This window comes from Cyanistes caeruleus, chromosome 7 (genome assembly GCF_971803275.1).
Source record: "Cyanistes caeruleus chromosome 7, bCyaCae1.hap1.1, whole genome shotgun sequence".
Classification (NCBI taxonomy): domain Eukaryota; kingdom Metazoa; phylum Chordata; class Aves; order Passeriformes; family Paridae; genus Cyanistes; species Cyanistes caeruleus.
In genome coordinates this window covers 25,421,685-25,436,525 of record NC_141707.1, presented here as the reverse complement: position 1 = coordinate 25,436,525, position 14,841 = coordinate 25,421,685, and the positions used below count along the sequence as shown (strand labels likewise).

At 42.2% G+C, this 14,841-nt stretch overlaps 1 protein-coding gene across 3 annotated transcripts in view; it reads left to right on the top strand.

Annotated features, from left to right (window-relative positions):
• Positions 1-12,723, top strand: part of LOC111932162 (unconventional myosin-X-like) — an 89,312-nt gene extending 76,589 nt beyond the window's left edge. For all 3 annotated transcript variants that reach the window (XM_086898576.1, XM_086898577.1, XM_023931128.2), the window contains 9 exons: positions 789-946; positions 2,114-2,237; positions 4,012-4,309; positions 5,596-5,803; positions 6,557-6,693; positions 6,851-6,974; positions 8,465-8,914; positions 9,668-9,859; positions 10,421-12,723. In XM_086898576.1, coding sequence (XP_086754702.1) covers positions 789-946; positions 2,114-2,237; positions 4,012-4,309; positions 5,596-5,803; positions 6,557-6,693; positions 6,851-6,974; positions 8,465-8,914; positions 9,668-9,859; positions 10,421-10,534 — 1,805 coding nt within the window. In that variant the 3' untranslated portion in view covers positions 10,535-12,723. The remainder of the gene's footprint in view (positions 1-788; positions 947-2,113; positions 2,238-4,011; positions 4,310-5,595; positions 5,804-6,556; positions 6,694-6,850; positions 6,975-8,464; positions 8,915-9,667; positions 9,860-10,420) is intronic.
• The last annotated feature ends 2,118 nt before the right edge of the window (positions 12,724-14,841 follow it).

Here is a 14,841-nt window from a genome sequence, read left to right as displayed (position 1 = left end):
GGGTGCTGTGTGTAGAGTGGTCATTTTCCAAGTGATTAACAGGACAGTGTAGTCCAAATGCTGTCTGTGAAAGTGAGCTGCCCAGTTGGCAGGCAAGTAAGTCAGGTTACACTGCAAGATACTTGCATCTTGGAAAGCTTCTTTGTACCAAACTCTGGACTGGAACCTTCCTGTTGATAAATCTGTTTTGGGAATGGGGATGTTAATGTCTACCTAGTGGATTTTAACCAGACACACCATATGTTGCTATGAAAGCAGCAAGGGTTTCCAAGACCCAGAAGCAAAATGAGAATCTAGTCCACCACTAAGCCATGTCCCTAAAGTGCCACATCTGCACATTTTTAAAATGCCTCCAGGGATGGTGATACAGCCACTTTCCTGGACAGTCTTTTGACAGCCCTTTCCTCTTGTCCTATCACTTGTTACTTGGCAGAAGGGACAGACCCCCACCTGGTTACATCCTCCTTTCAGATAGCTGTAGATAATAATAAGGTCCCCAATGAGGCTTATTTTCTCCGAGCTAAACACCCCCAGCTCCCTCAGCCACACCTCACAGGACTTGTGCTCCTGACCCTTCCCCAGCTCCATTGCTCTCCTTTGACACCCAAGATGATTTGCTCCATAACCTTCCCCAGTACTGAGGCTGGACTGATGGACCTGTAGCTCCCCAGAGGCTCCTTCTGGCCCTTTCTGTAGTTGGATGTCACATTTGCTAACCTCCAGTCAACTGCATAATACAGAGGCCAGTTTCACCTTCCAGCTTTGTTTCCACCTTTGTTTCTGCACAGGCTACTGGAACATCATAGTCCATGGGCGGAAGCACTCCTACAGACTGTACACGAAGCTGCTGAATGAAGCCATGCGCTGGGCCTCTGCCATTCAGGGTGTCATTGACACCAAAGTTCCCATAGAAACACCTACACAGCAGCTCATCCGTGACATCAGGGTAGGTGGCATCCTGCTAATTCCCACCGGAGCTGGGAGCAGCCAGACCACCACTGGCCTAACCCAGTCATTGCTGAGAATGTGGCAAAAAATGGGGTTGCTCTCTTTAGGGGAAAATCAAAAAGAGTAAAAAAAGAAACATACACAACTGTGCAACAAAAAACCCTCAAATATTGCATGAATTTTATTTTGTTAACTGATCTGCATAAGTCTAGACTACTATTCTGTGCAATTAAAAATTGCATGAAGGATTACACCATCAAGTATTTGCATGTCTCTGCTCCATACTTTCCACTCTTAAGCATCCTCCAGACGCAAATACAAAAAAATCCATTCCTACTAGTCATCTGACTTTGATGTAACATGAAGTTCTGTTCATACCTTAGGCTTGTGTGATTAAATGTCAGAGTAAAGGGTGGAAAGACAATATCCTTCAAAATAGCAAAAATTGTACCACAGGAGTAATTTTTGAGAAGAAACTTGCCAGAAACTTCGGCAAATAAACCTAGAATCATTTAAGAAGACACACCAAAGAAAATTTCAGAAGAAATGTGTTTGTGATGAACTCTAAACTTGATGCAATTAGATAGTTAATTGTAGAGAATCTTGGAAAACTTCAGCTCAGGCTTCAAGGACATATGGAACATTATGTATTGTTAGGGAAGGAGTCTAGGACAAAATGCAGAAGAATGTGATCCGGTGTGTATGGTAGTGACAGGCCCAGATTTTAAGCCCTATGGAGCATTTTGGTTGTTTATTCTGTAAACACATACAGTACAACTGGCCAAGTTGAGAACGGGCTCATTATTACACACTGAAAGTGGTTGATCTGTGGTCAGAAAGTCCATTAACCATGTTCTGTTGAAAGCTTGAAGGACATAGGAGAGAGAGGGATTATGCTATATATATTACACAAACCACGCTTGGAGGTGAGATTCTGTGCCTTGGTGACCTGTGGGATGATGCACCATGGCAAGTCTTGCGTTTAATTTCCAGAAATAACATACAGGGTAATTTTTAGATATGGACTATGCTTTGACCACTTAGTCTCCATAGGCACCTCCAGAAATACAGACAAAGGTGGTTGAGCTTGAACCTAAATGTGTTAGGGCGTCCTGCAAAGGACTGTGCCTATTTGAGGATAATCATTCTTTTCTTGCTTTTCCAGGAAAACAGCACAAACTTTGAAGTAGTGGAACAGACATATAGGAGGAACCCAATCTTGCGATACACCCAGCACCCCTTGCATTCCCCACTGCTCCCACTTCCCTATGGAGATGTCAGTGTCAACTGTAAGTATTACAGTATATTTTACCCAAGTGACAGAATCAACTCACATTTTGAGGGTCAGTGAGGAGCCTGTGCACCAAAGAATGGACCTGTAAGCTCTCTCTGTGTAGGTGAAGTCTCTTTGGGGCAGTGTAGCCCACAGGGTTTAGGGAGGGAGCAGTCCCTTTCTCTCTCCCTTTATTCTCTGGAGTGTGTTCCATGTCCACTGCCTCTTACCATGGGAACACCGAATCTTAAAGTAAATGGGGCAGATACTTTTATCATCCATCCAGGGGACATGCAGCCTGTCATTCTTTAGCCACAGTTGGGTTGTGAGTGGCTCCAGTAGAAAATACTACAGCAGGATTACATCATGCAGCTGGCAATGGGGTAGTATTTCTACAGAAGTTACTGTAAACCGAGAATAAATTACTACTTTCTTCAAATGTGTCAGAAGCATGAAAGAGCTAGAGTGATGGGCCACCAGAAGACCAAAGTGATTTGCTGATGATTACAGACTGTTTGACATATTAAAGCTGGAAGCTGGTGAAGAACTCTAGAAGAATATCTCATGTGGAGTGACTGAGCCACAGAATCTTTTAAGAAATTTATTTCAATCAAAACATTGTATATAGGAGAAACAGTCTGTCACACAGGTAGTGATCTAGCTGTGCTTAGGAAAGTGAACATCAATTTACACAGCTTTATGAAAATGTCAACTCTTCTGGTGAGTACAGAAAAAAAAACCAGCTAATGTAAGGTTTTGAGAGCTTAGAAAAGGAAAAATACTGTGCAGATGTATATATATCATGCACCTGCATCTTGAGTACAGGATACAGTTTTGCCTTCTTCATCTCATCAAAGATACAGGAGATGTAAAAACCTACCCAAAGATGATCAAAGGCACCAAAGAACTTGCCTACAACTAAGTGACTAAATAGAGAGCAGGATTCTTCAGCCTCAAAATGAAGCTTTTAGGGCCAGAAGACTGTCATGGAGAAAGTGAAAGGATACTAGGTCTGTCACAGTACAAGGAGCCAATTACATGGCAGATTAAGAGCACAGAATCCTGAAATACAGAAAAATTCTGTATTTTTGAAATTCTGAAATACGGAAAAATTACCGAGCAAGCACTTACAGTGTGGAACTTACTTTTAAGAGTTGTCTTTATACAGTTAATACATGGCCACTGGGGAAGCAGAGGCTGTACAGGAGATTCAGAAGGCCCTAAAGCCCCAGAGATGTGCAAAGGAGAATGCAAGCCTGCATCTGAATGGTATCACACGTGTCTGAGCAGTTCAAAAAGCACAAGCTTTGGTCTAAGCATTTTAAATCTAAACAATAGGTATAAGTTGCATTTGTGGTACAGCAATTTGCTTAAGTTCTGTGTTAGCCTGGGGTCAAAGCTAATACAGGCACAACACAGAATATTGGAATTACACAAGCCAGGCTTCAGTGGACACATTCCAGTACCTCGTTTGCAGACACTAAAGCCTGAACTAGATTACAGTGCTCATTTCCCTTAAAAATACTACTCTGCTTTTCTGCACAGTGTATCCTAAAATGTGTTGGGAGTAGTGACAAATCAGATGTTTGCAAATACGAATTAAAACTGCATTTGAATATTTAGAGAGGAAGCATTAATGAACTTACAGTATAAATTTAAGTTTAGGATATGCACTAATGCTCAGGTTGCTGTTCTTCCCTTACAGATGGGCACAGTTGATTGTAGTGCTGGTGGGCCAGTAGAAAATGAGGGAGATGCTCACCTCTTTCACCTTTGTGATTGTTCCCCAGTGCAACAAGAGAAGGGTTACAGCAGCTTACAAGATGAAGCAGTGAAGATCTTTAACTCCCTTCAGGAAATCGAGACAGTGTCTGACCCCATACCCATTATCCAAGGCATCCTGCAGACCTGCCATGATTTAAAGCCCCTCCGTGATGAAGTGTATTGCCAGCTCATCAAGCAAACCAACCACATGCCACATCCCAACAGTACTGGGAACCTGCACCACTGGCAGCTGATGACCTGTATGAGCTGCACTTTCCTCCCCAGCAGAGGGATCCTGCGCTACCTCAAGTTCCACCTCCGAAGGTAAATGTCTCATTTGCAGCTTGTTTCCTTTTACTCTGCGATCTTCCGCTGCCTGTTCTAATTGCCTGTCTTGTCCTCTTGCCGTGCAAACATCTTCCTGTGCTGTTCCAGCCTCCTGCCTTTGCAGGAGGCTGGAACAGTTCTTAGTTCAGTTAACAGTTCTTAGCACCAGATGTTCTGTGTATTCTGTTGTGTATCTGTTGTGTCAAAAGGATGTGGAATGAATGTAAGTTACCCAAACAAAATACCGTGAGACTGTAGCAGTGCTGATGACCTGCTGCTTCCTAATGTACATATAAAACATTATCAACCTGCAGGAAAGGTGAGGACTGTACTTTCATACTCATGGAAGTATGTACTACCTTGCAGCTGGCACAGGCAAAAAGCATACTATAAAGTAGGAGAGAGACTGTAAATCCACTTTATAATTTTTCAAGATCATGTGCAACTAAGCACATAATGCTTGCAGTTGATATTTTTAATCTGTTTTAACCTCCTATTTCCATGAACTAAGTAATTTACATTTGTTCCCAAGTTCTCAGCATCTGATGCAGCTTTACATAGCAGTCTGCACTGGGCCTGATCTGCAGCTGTGTAACCTTGGCTCATTCTTAATGATGAGAAAGATCAATAAAATCTATTTGATTCCTTCCAAGCTAGGAAAGAGTGAGTGAGATGAGATCTGTGTCAGTACAGACATAGCTATATCCATGGCCTGGGTCTAAGAGATAGAGATACTCCATGTAGCCATTTCATTGTTTTATCACTGGAGTTGGAAATAATGTTATACTTAAACCTGCTGGTCTTGGAGGGAAGAAAACAGTGTACAGGCATCTGCTTTCTATCTTCTTAATTCTCAAACATACTGTAAAATTGGCTCAAAACCAGCCAGCAAATTAAAAAAAAACAAACAACAAAACCAAACACATTAAGAATAAATGAAAAAAGTTTATATTTGATTTTACAGTTTTTATTCTCAGTTTTGTAAATGGAGATTGTCAATCCTGCTGTCTTCAGCTGTCACTAAACCCCTGAATCTTTGAACTGCTTATTTCATATATTGCTGAGAAATACCACGGCAGTGACTTTCAAATTACTAGTAAAAGAAGATTGTATGATTTAGGAAATGAGCTTGGTTTTTGTGTGGTTGCATTTGACATCAGTATCTCTACCAAACTCTTCACTTGCAGTAGTCTTAATTTTTAGGGTACTGTGTTGTTCACTGTGTAATGTTTTTGGTTTTTTTGTGGGGTTTTTTTTTTTTTTTTGCTTCTCTTTACAATTAGGGTAAAGGATCTCTTTCCAGACTCAGAAATAGACAGGTATGCACAGTTCATCAGTGATTCCCTGAAGAGAACAAAGACAAGGGAGTTTGTGCCCTCCCAGGAGGAAATACAGGCTCTTCTCACCCGTGAGGAAATGACCACAACAGTGTATTGCCATGGTGGTGGCTCCTGCAAAATAACCATCAACTCCCACACCAGCGCTGGGGAGGTAATGCATTAGTAGGATTAACCAGATGTGAGCACATCTGTGTCTGGAGAGTGGTTCTGTTGAAGGGACACCTTTTTCTCCTTTATCCCCTTTATTTCCAAATTTTTTTTTTTTTTTTTTTTTAATTACAAGTTCTTTTGCTATATATTTGGGCAAAGTTCTGCCTATTCTACAAGGCCAGTGCCCAGATTGTAGAGTATCACTTGAAAATTGTGTTGCAAAATCTAAACGCTTCTGGTGTTACGCCCTTTGTCTGAAACTTGATAAACACAATTTTCTGGACAAGAGAGATTCCAATTCATAATGGAATCCTTCTGAGAGGGATATTCTACCAGTAACTTAATCATTAGCAGGTCAGAATCAGGATTCCAGGTTGCAGTAGTCATGTCTGTGAAAACATTAGTGCTAAACAGAGCAAAAAGTGGAATTGTTACTAGAGGAACTGAGAATGTCATCATGACATCTGAATCCATTATGTACTTATATCTTGTGCAGAATTCTAATTCCCCCATCCTCAAAAGGGTAATGAAGGTTGAAAATATGCAGAGAAGAAAAGCGAGGATGATCGATATAAGTAATGACTTCATTGCAGAGAATGATCTTTTAGGATTAAAATTCTTTAATCTGAAAACACAGTAATTAAGGGAGAAGTGTGATAGAGATGTGTGAAGTGATAGGTGTCCTGAAGAGGTACTGATTCTTCATTGTGAAAGGGGGAGTGGTGCCTACTGTGTGATGTGTCTGATTTTGCAGGTGGTTGAAAAGCTGATCCGAGGGTTGGCAATGGAGGACAGCCGGAATATGTTTGCACTCTTTGAACATAATCAACATGTTGACCGTGCTGTGGAGAGTCGGGTGATAGTGGCTGATATCTTGGCCAAGTTTGAGAGGTAAGTTTCATGAAACCTTCAATTTCTAGTTGGATGTAACACTGGATTTCAGAATCTAGGGTTACCTTCAGATTGTGATTTGCACTGGGGACATTCCAGTACCATGATAGTTCTCCTTACTGTTTTTTCCCTTCCCATTCTCTTTTATATTTTACAGACTTGCTGGCTCTGAAGAAGAAGAGGAGGAAGGACAGTGGCAACTGTATTTTAAGCTTTATTGCTTCTTGGATATTGAGAATGTTCCCAAAGATGGTGTGGAATTTGCCTTCATGTTTGAACAGGTAAGCTAACTCTGGAAGAATAATTTGGTTTCCTGGGTGGCAAAAGCACACAAAAGGATACAGAAAACTGCTTTAACTTTCATTAGAAGTAGGAATGCTGGTTGTAGCAGAAGAATTTAGTGTGTTGGATTTTTGCCCAGAATCTACTAAGCAGATAGACTGTGACGTTTTCTAGGGAAGATGAGTATTATAGAAAAAACAAGAAAAATTAGTAAAGGCTTAAAAAAAAATAAATATTAATTATAATTATTTTTTTTTAACTTGGTCTTCAATTTTAGAAGGCAGAGAAATTTGGGTAATGATTCAAGAGAATCATTAAACGTAGCTGTTTGCAGAACATAAATGTAAAGAAAACTGGAAAATCCACCTACCTGCACATCAGCTTGAAAGAACAGCACATCCTTGGAGTGTTACCAGAACTATGAAACGTCTTTTGGGCGATTTCTTTTGGTTAACAGAGAAGCGCTAGAAGAGTGCTGCAGACAAAGGAAAGGAGAATGTAGTTGACAATATTTACCTGCTAAGTAGTCTGTTATTTTTTTAAGTCACTGTACTGCATAGCACAATGATGCTGGCAAGATCAGAGATCACACTGGTATGAAAGAGCCTCGCGGCTGGGATGTGAAACTAAACCGACTGAAGCACCCAGCTGTGTGATTCCTCCTGTCTGTATTACTTCTAACAAACACTGACCTTGCCTCAGAAAATCATAGCTGTAGAAAATTACTGATCTGTGTTTATGGCAGTCAGAGTCATGAAGACTGAAACTCACTGGAAGTCAAATGCGTGGCGTGTACATGACTCAGACAATGGTTCCTTGCTTGAAATGAACATCACGTGTTGTTAGCTAGGGAATGTCTAGAAGAGTCAGGAGCACATGGTGCTCCATGGAGCCTCAGTTGTACCAAACTCTATGTTGACAAGGTTTTCAGTCTGCACAGCTTTAACTGGCAAAGAGAAGTAACAGTAGGAGAGTAGGTGTTACCCAGACATTGGATGGATGTGCAGAAAGCCCCATTAATAGATTTCACAGAAAAACAGGCAAAGGGAAGCAAGAAGATTGGTGGAAACATCAGGTGAAGTAGGAAGAGGTGGGAGGTGTTTTTGTGTAAAGAAACTGAGGTTGAGAATTGGTGTTTTGAATATAATCTTCACACAGGAGCTGTAGCTTGTGCAGCACAAAACCAAATTGCTTGAATTCTGCTCTCTCACATCTCTCCTAGACCTAGAAGGTCCTCATTGTAGGACTTTCTGTACAGGATAGGAGCCCCTCAGAATCTCTGTCCTGTTGAGACTTGCAGAAAGGGGTGTTCCCTCCATATCAACCACTTGCAGACTTTGACATATTTATTACAGTGTCTGCTCTGACCTCCTGAATTGTATCTATCCTGCTGGAATCCACAGATGTGACAGGAATCTGTACATGGACCCAGATGTCAATAAAGTGTGCTTTTGCTTTCTAATGAGTTTGGGGGACTTTTTGTTTGTAGGCTCACGAAAGCCTCATAGCTGGTCATTTTCCTGGGCCAGAGGACACTCTGCAGCGTCTGGCAGCTCTGCGGCTGCAGTATCTTCATGGAGATTATTCCAAAATAAGCTGGACCCTTGATGGAATCTACCCAGTTAACAGGCTGAAATCCAAAATACTGCACTCAACGAAGAGCAGCAGCAGTACCAGTCACACTCTGGAGAGGAGACGGACCAGCTTCCTTGAAGGGACATTGAAGCGTAGCTTCAAGACAGGGTCTGTAAAGAAGCAGAAGGTAGAAGAGGAGCAGATGATGGAGATGTGGGTTAAAGAAGAGCTTTCAGCTGCTCGGGCAAGCATAGCACAGAAATGGACCAAGCTGCAGGGGCTCTCTCAGCATCAGGCCATGATGAAATACATGTCCATTGTGAAAGAGTGGCCAGGTTATGGGTCAACCCTCTTTGATGTTGAGGTGAGTGATAAATTCCTAAAACCACAGCTGGGAAGAGATACCAGTCTGGAGAACAGAGCTGTGTGTAACAGAAGGGAATTTTGGGAACTGGATACATTTTGCCTTAGTTGTCTCAGGGAAGACCTGCAGTACCACAATACCCAAGAGTTAATACAGAGAGCAGGCAAGGCAAGGCATCCTGGTAAATGAAGGAGACAATGGATTCCCACTTTGTTAGAATAATTGTGGAGTGGGGAGGAGAGAGGGGTTTAAGAGAGTGGTGGCTAGTGGAGGTCAAAGTAAAACAAAACTCTGGTGTTCTCACCTGCAAGAAACACAATCCTGTTCTGCAGCAGTACAAGAGAAACTGCACAGATGGGGGAATGTGCAGCACTGTGCTCAGGCTGCTTGAGCAGGAGACCACAGTTCAGTTCTGTCAGTTTTGCTGCTGCCAAGGTTGACCACCATGGGAAGTTGCTGTATTATCTGTAAAATAAGAAGTGAAATACTGACTTCCTGCATCACTTTAAAATCTCATGAGAGCTGTTCCCTATTACAGTTATTTATTACTCAACTAGTATTTGTCTCACAGCTCTGTCACTTCTGCATCTTCGCAGCAGAAGTGCCTTCAACATAAAATTCTGCAAGTACCCTGGTTGGTGTATTGAGCTGAAATGTCCTATAAGAGCTGGAAACAAAGGGCTTTTTATTGAATGGAAAATTACTTGATCCTCCACTGCATTTATACAAAAGGTCATGTTTCTCTTTCTGCAGTGCAAGGAGGGTGGATTCCCCAATGATCTCTGGCTTGGCGTCAGCACAGAGAACGTGTCTGTCTACAAACGAGGGGATCCTAAACCATTAGAAACTTTCCAGTATGAGCACATTGTTTTCTTTGGAGCACCACAGCCCAACACCTTCAAAATTACAGTGGATGAGAGAGAAATGTTCTTTGAAACCTCCCAGGTACGTGAAAGAACACAGCCACTTCAGTCAAGCTTCAAGGAATAGACAGGTTTCTGTGGAAGAACTCTTGACTAATGGACTACTCAGCCAAGGGAAAAGATGAAGGGAGCTGAAGCCTAAAGGGCATAGTACCTCTTCTTCAATATGGGGATTAACAAAAAAAATAGACTGGTTAGAAAGCGAAGGAGGGTGATTGATGTTCCAGTGCATCAAGAGTTTCCAGTTCTGGGTGCTCTTCAGTTTGCTTGGGGTTTTTTTATTCCTTTCCAGTAGATGAATGGGGTAAGTTTCACAAATGTAAAAAAAAAAAAAAAAAAAAAAAATTAGTAGAATGGAAGTTGCTTTTCTTTGAGATAAAAATATTTTAAGGTGTTGCTACAGCAGAGCACAAATTTGTCAAGCCTTCCTTTTCTTGTCATGTTCACATTTAGTATTAACATGCAAAATTTATTGTTTCATGACTTTAGAGAAGGGGAATCTCTTTCAGGAAAATGTCCTGTATGCCTCAGTGCACTGAGGTTTTCTAAGTGCTAATGCTGTGTTGCTGTGTTCTCTCCCCAGGTGGGCGAGATAATAAAGATCATGAAAGCATACATCAACATGATCGTGAAGAAACGCTGCAGTGTCAAGTCAGCCACCAGTGTGGACAGTCATGCAAGCATCTGGACTAGGTGATACGGATGAACTGGCACTAGTTTAGTCATGGGTATTTGCAACTTGCCAGCACAAGTGTAGCAAAGATGTTTTTTAAGAATTCAACTGACTACTGTATTTAAAACCTGAAGTGACAACTACAGTACCATAGGATTTGCACCTCTGCCCAAAGACATTAAACAGTTGCAACTGTTGTTTAATACTAATGACCCAAAACTTCTTTTCCCCTTGCTTGTTTGATGAACAATGTACCTTAAAGAAGCAAAGTCAGAAGCATCCTCCTCCTCCTCCATGTCCTCTCTGCTGCTTTCATTATTACCTGTCATACTGGCAGAAAAATTTACAAGGATCATTTCTACAGGACAGGAGACAGACTTAAGCTTCCTTAAGAATTTTGAACACGCAGATACCTGGGATCATGTGATCACAGCATGGTCTGCTTAAAGAATATTTCTTTTTATTTATTTTGCAAACAAATCTAAAATATAAATCACTGTGGGATTGTTTTTTTTTCTTCAGCATATACTAATGATCTGATCTGGTCTTAAAAAGAAAAGCCTTTGTAGAATTGGAGCCAAGTGGTCCAACAGAGAGTTCAAACCCTACATGAGAGAGCATTAAACAAAGAAACAAATAAAAACACCCAAGGTGGTTGTTCACGTTCCAATAAAAGGTCACAGGTGCACAACTGTAAAAAGAGGCACTTTCAGTTAAACTACTAAATACTCCAGTCTAGGAGAACACCTCTGGGACTTGCACCACTGAAACAGGCCCTAAGGTGCTATTCTGGGCACACTGCAAACAGTGCCTCTTGCATAAAAAATAATGACTGTCATTCCCCTAAACAGCCCAGGAAGAGAGATGTTTTAGTAGCATTTCCAGAAGAGCTCCTCTTCATAAACTCCAGGTATTAGAGAGGTTGGAGATTTATAGTGAGCAGGTTGCTTGCATTAAGATCTTTTTTCTTTAGAGAGGATTTTAGGATGACTGGGGTCCTGAACTTAGTTTAAAGAGAACTGTTTCCTACTGAGTGAATAGGTGCCTAGATAAATACTTATTGGCAAGATTTTTACTTTCTCTGTACTACAGCAAGCAAATGCCAAATCCTTCGTCCACCCCAAATTTAACAAGAACTGCTCACATCACTGAATCCCCAGATCCCCATTCAGTCTCCTCTAGGTCCTTAGTCCTCGGCAGAGACTTGAAAAGAATGCTATTTTGCCAAAACAACTGCTTCTTAACCTGCACTTTGAAGAAGCAGAATTTTTTCTTCTTTGTGAAAGACAACAGTCATCTTCAATCTCTTGACTTCAGAAAGTTGATTTAATTGTTTAAAAACAATATTCAATATCAGTCCCATCATAAATTAGTTGCATTAGCAAACAAGAAACCTGGTGGTGAGCCATTTTCTATGACCCTTGTCTGGTCTTTGGATCCCAGAATGCAAAGGCCCATTCGGTTTCTTACTGAAACTGCAGAGCTGTATGTAATGTCAGCCTTCTTCCACATTTAAAATTGGCTGTCATTTCTGAAGTAGCAGCAGCTAAGGCCTGTTAGCTATGAAACAGAAATTGCACAGAAAAGTAGGAGTCAGTATGCAAAAGGCTCCATTCCAATTCATTATCAAATTGTGCCATATCACTGATAGTGTGTTGCAGAGCACTGGTTTTGAGGGTGACAGTACAAGAAGAAACACTGTACATAACCCCTGCTCCTCTCTCATTTCCACTACACTGCAGCATGTGCAAACACTCCATGCACTTGCTACACCATCAGCCGAAGAGGGTGGCCACTGCTGTGCATCATCTCTTCAACTGGAGTTTTGCCTTAAAGAGCATCACTGATGGATCCTACAAACACCCCCTTGTTGTCACAAGGAGTAAAGAGATGCCCAGGTCACAGGTAGGAGAGAACAGGAATGCAGAGGCCACCTGAGAAGCAACACTTTGTATACACTGCGTACACTGGCTCGATCTCTAATGTATCAGTCTAGGCTTGATTATCCCTACTTTATTATCCTAACTCTGCACTAGCTCTGTGTTCTGGCTCTTGGGTTGCTGCAGGCAGCTTGAACCCACTTGAAACATAACTCCCACTACTATTTGTTGTAATTTTGCTTATTTCTATTACAGAATTCCTTCTTCTGTCTTTTTTAATTTGTAACTGGCTTTACAAGATGAAAGTTTAATAAATTATTGGATTGCACAGGCTCTATTCACTTACAGGCATTGTGTGCCCATGATAAGGTGTTTACTCAGAACTTAACACTTGGAAATGGTAAATGAAAAGCAGATGTCATCAGCCTGAGGATACAACGGCCCTTCTTCCCAGAAAACAATTTTGGGGTCAGTAGAAAAGAGTTTGCTGCTACAGTGAGGAAGGTTTGTTTCCAGCTTCTGCTTTGCTTTCTGGGGCTGTCACACCTTTGATCAGTGGGAGAAGTGCCACTGGGTCTGAGACAGCAGAGCAAGGAATTAATTGTCTCCCAAGGCCCAGTCTTGTGGGATCAGCTCCATACCTTCTCTTCAGCACCTCCAAAGTCACTAATAACAGGAAATCACTTCTGGTTCAAATAACCTGCCAATTTGCAATCCCCACACAAGTGCATGGCCTGGCCATGGTGCTCTCCTAAGAGCTTGTGTCACTGAAGTGAATTTGGGCTGGGAGCAGCTGAGCTGTCAGCAGCACAGATCATCCCATTAGCAGACAAAAGTGCCCTCAATCCATACACAGGTGTGGAACCCAAGCAGTGATGCATAATCCCCTCATTGTGCTCCCCTATATACCTTGTTCAGATGCTCTGAGAGCCTCAGGACCCTGGAGATCAGTCTATACAGTATCACTTGCCTTTATCCCCTTGCGTAGACATTCCAGGTCTTTTGAGGCTGCAAGTGCCTCTGCTTACTGCCAGCTAGCCTGTCTCCTTTCTGGGCAGCTGTTGAATTTCAGACTGCACTTGTTTCATTAATACATTTCTATAAAGACAACAAACATGCAGTGCTGCAGGTCCAGTATGATAGCAATACACACAAATGCATTTATTAATGGTGGTCCTGAATAACAACCCAAAGCAGTGGCCAACTGAAAGCCTTCTCTGACTCCCTTTATAAATGTTGGAGCACCCTGTCAGTGTGACATGCAGTCCCCCACCCAAGTATTTATGTAATAGTTAATTCAAGTTTGAATGTTCTGTTTATTTTATATGAACTAGTTTCATGACAATTTATAATCAGCACCTACACCATAAACATGAAATGATTTATATGCAATGACACTGCCTCAGGTAAGTTGTTGCACAAGGTCACATGTCTAGTTATTATTGGCTGTAAACTTAAAACATTTATTTGTACCTGGTTTTAATACACACAGCCTCTCCCTCTGTAGGCTGTGTATTGTATTACTACCCTGTGCATTTGCTTCAAAGTAACATGCTCCCCTTGAGCCTTTAAGTAAATCTCACATGTGAATTCCAGCCCCCTCTGTAAAATATGAACTAAATCAGTGGGATGGAAATCTGCCACCTCTTGGCTGCTTTTTTTGATCAGAGATCCCTAACGCACAGTTGGTGTACACCTTGGCCCCACTCCACAGTCGGCACTGAGGTGAAGGCCAGTAGCTGGATTTCCAGTGCCAGTCACCCAGTGCCAGTCACTTACCCAGTGCCAGCTCGGTGCTGCTCCAGCATGGTTGTGACACCCAGCTGGGAGGAATCCATCACACAGAGCACCTCAACTCTGCAACCCTGTTTAGGTCTGAATGCACCCCAGAGCAAACGTGTTCAGGTGGCCGATTCCTGGTTCCTGCCAGGTGTTTGCTGGCCAACATTGGCTGGGCCAACTACAGAACACAGCTCTGGTGGTTCCAGAGCCCAGCTCCGTCTCCTTCCCACACTGCACCCAGGGATACATCTGGGGCCCCTCACAGCCCTCAGGCACTGGCCCTCAGGCCTTCCCCAAAATGCTGTGAAGGGCTCAGGATTAGCAATACAAACATGTTTTTCCTGTAAAAGCAAACACTTAAAAATCCTGGGTGACTATCACAGTGACAGCTGAAGATAAACTCAGTTGGCTCTGTACTGGGTTACACTCTGGGTGTAGTTCTTTCAGGGCCACTAGTGAGGCACACACATTAATAGCAACTTACCTGCCTTGTTCCTTTCTCCTGTTGCACTGTGAGGTTGAAGGCAATTCAGCTGCCTGATGAGGCATACAAAGACACTGAATCTGCATGGGAAGAGATAGCCTGGTTGAAGAAGGTGTGGAGGGAGTCCCTTGGGGCTGGAAGAAGGGAGAAATGGCTGTTGTCCAGAGCAAACTCCCTGTTGTGCT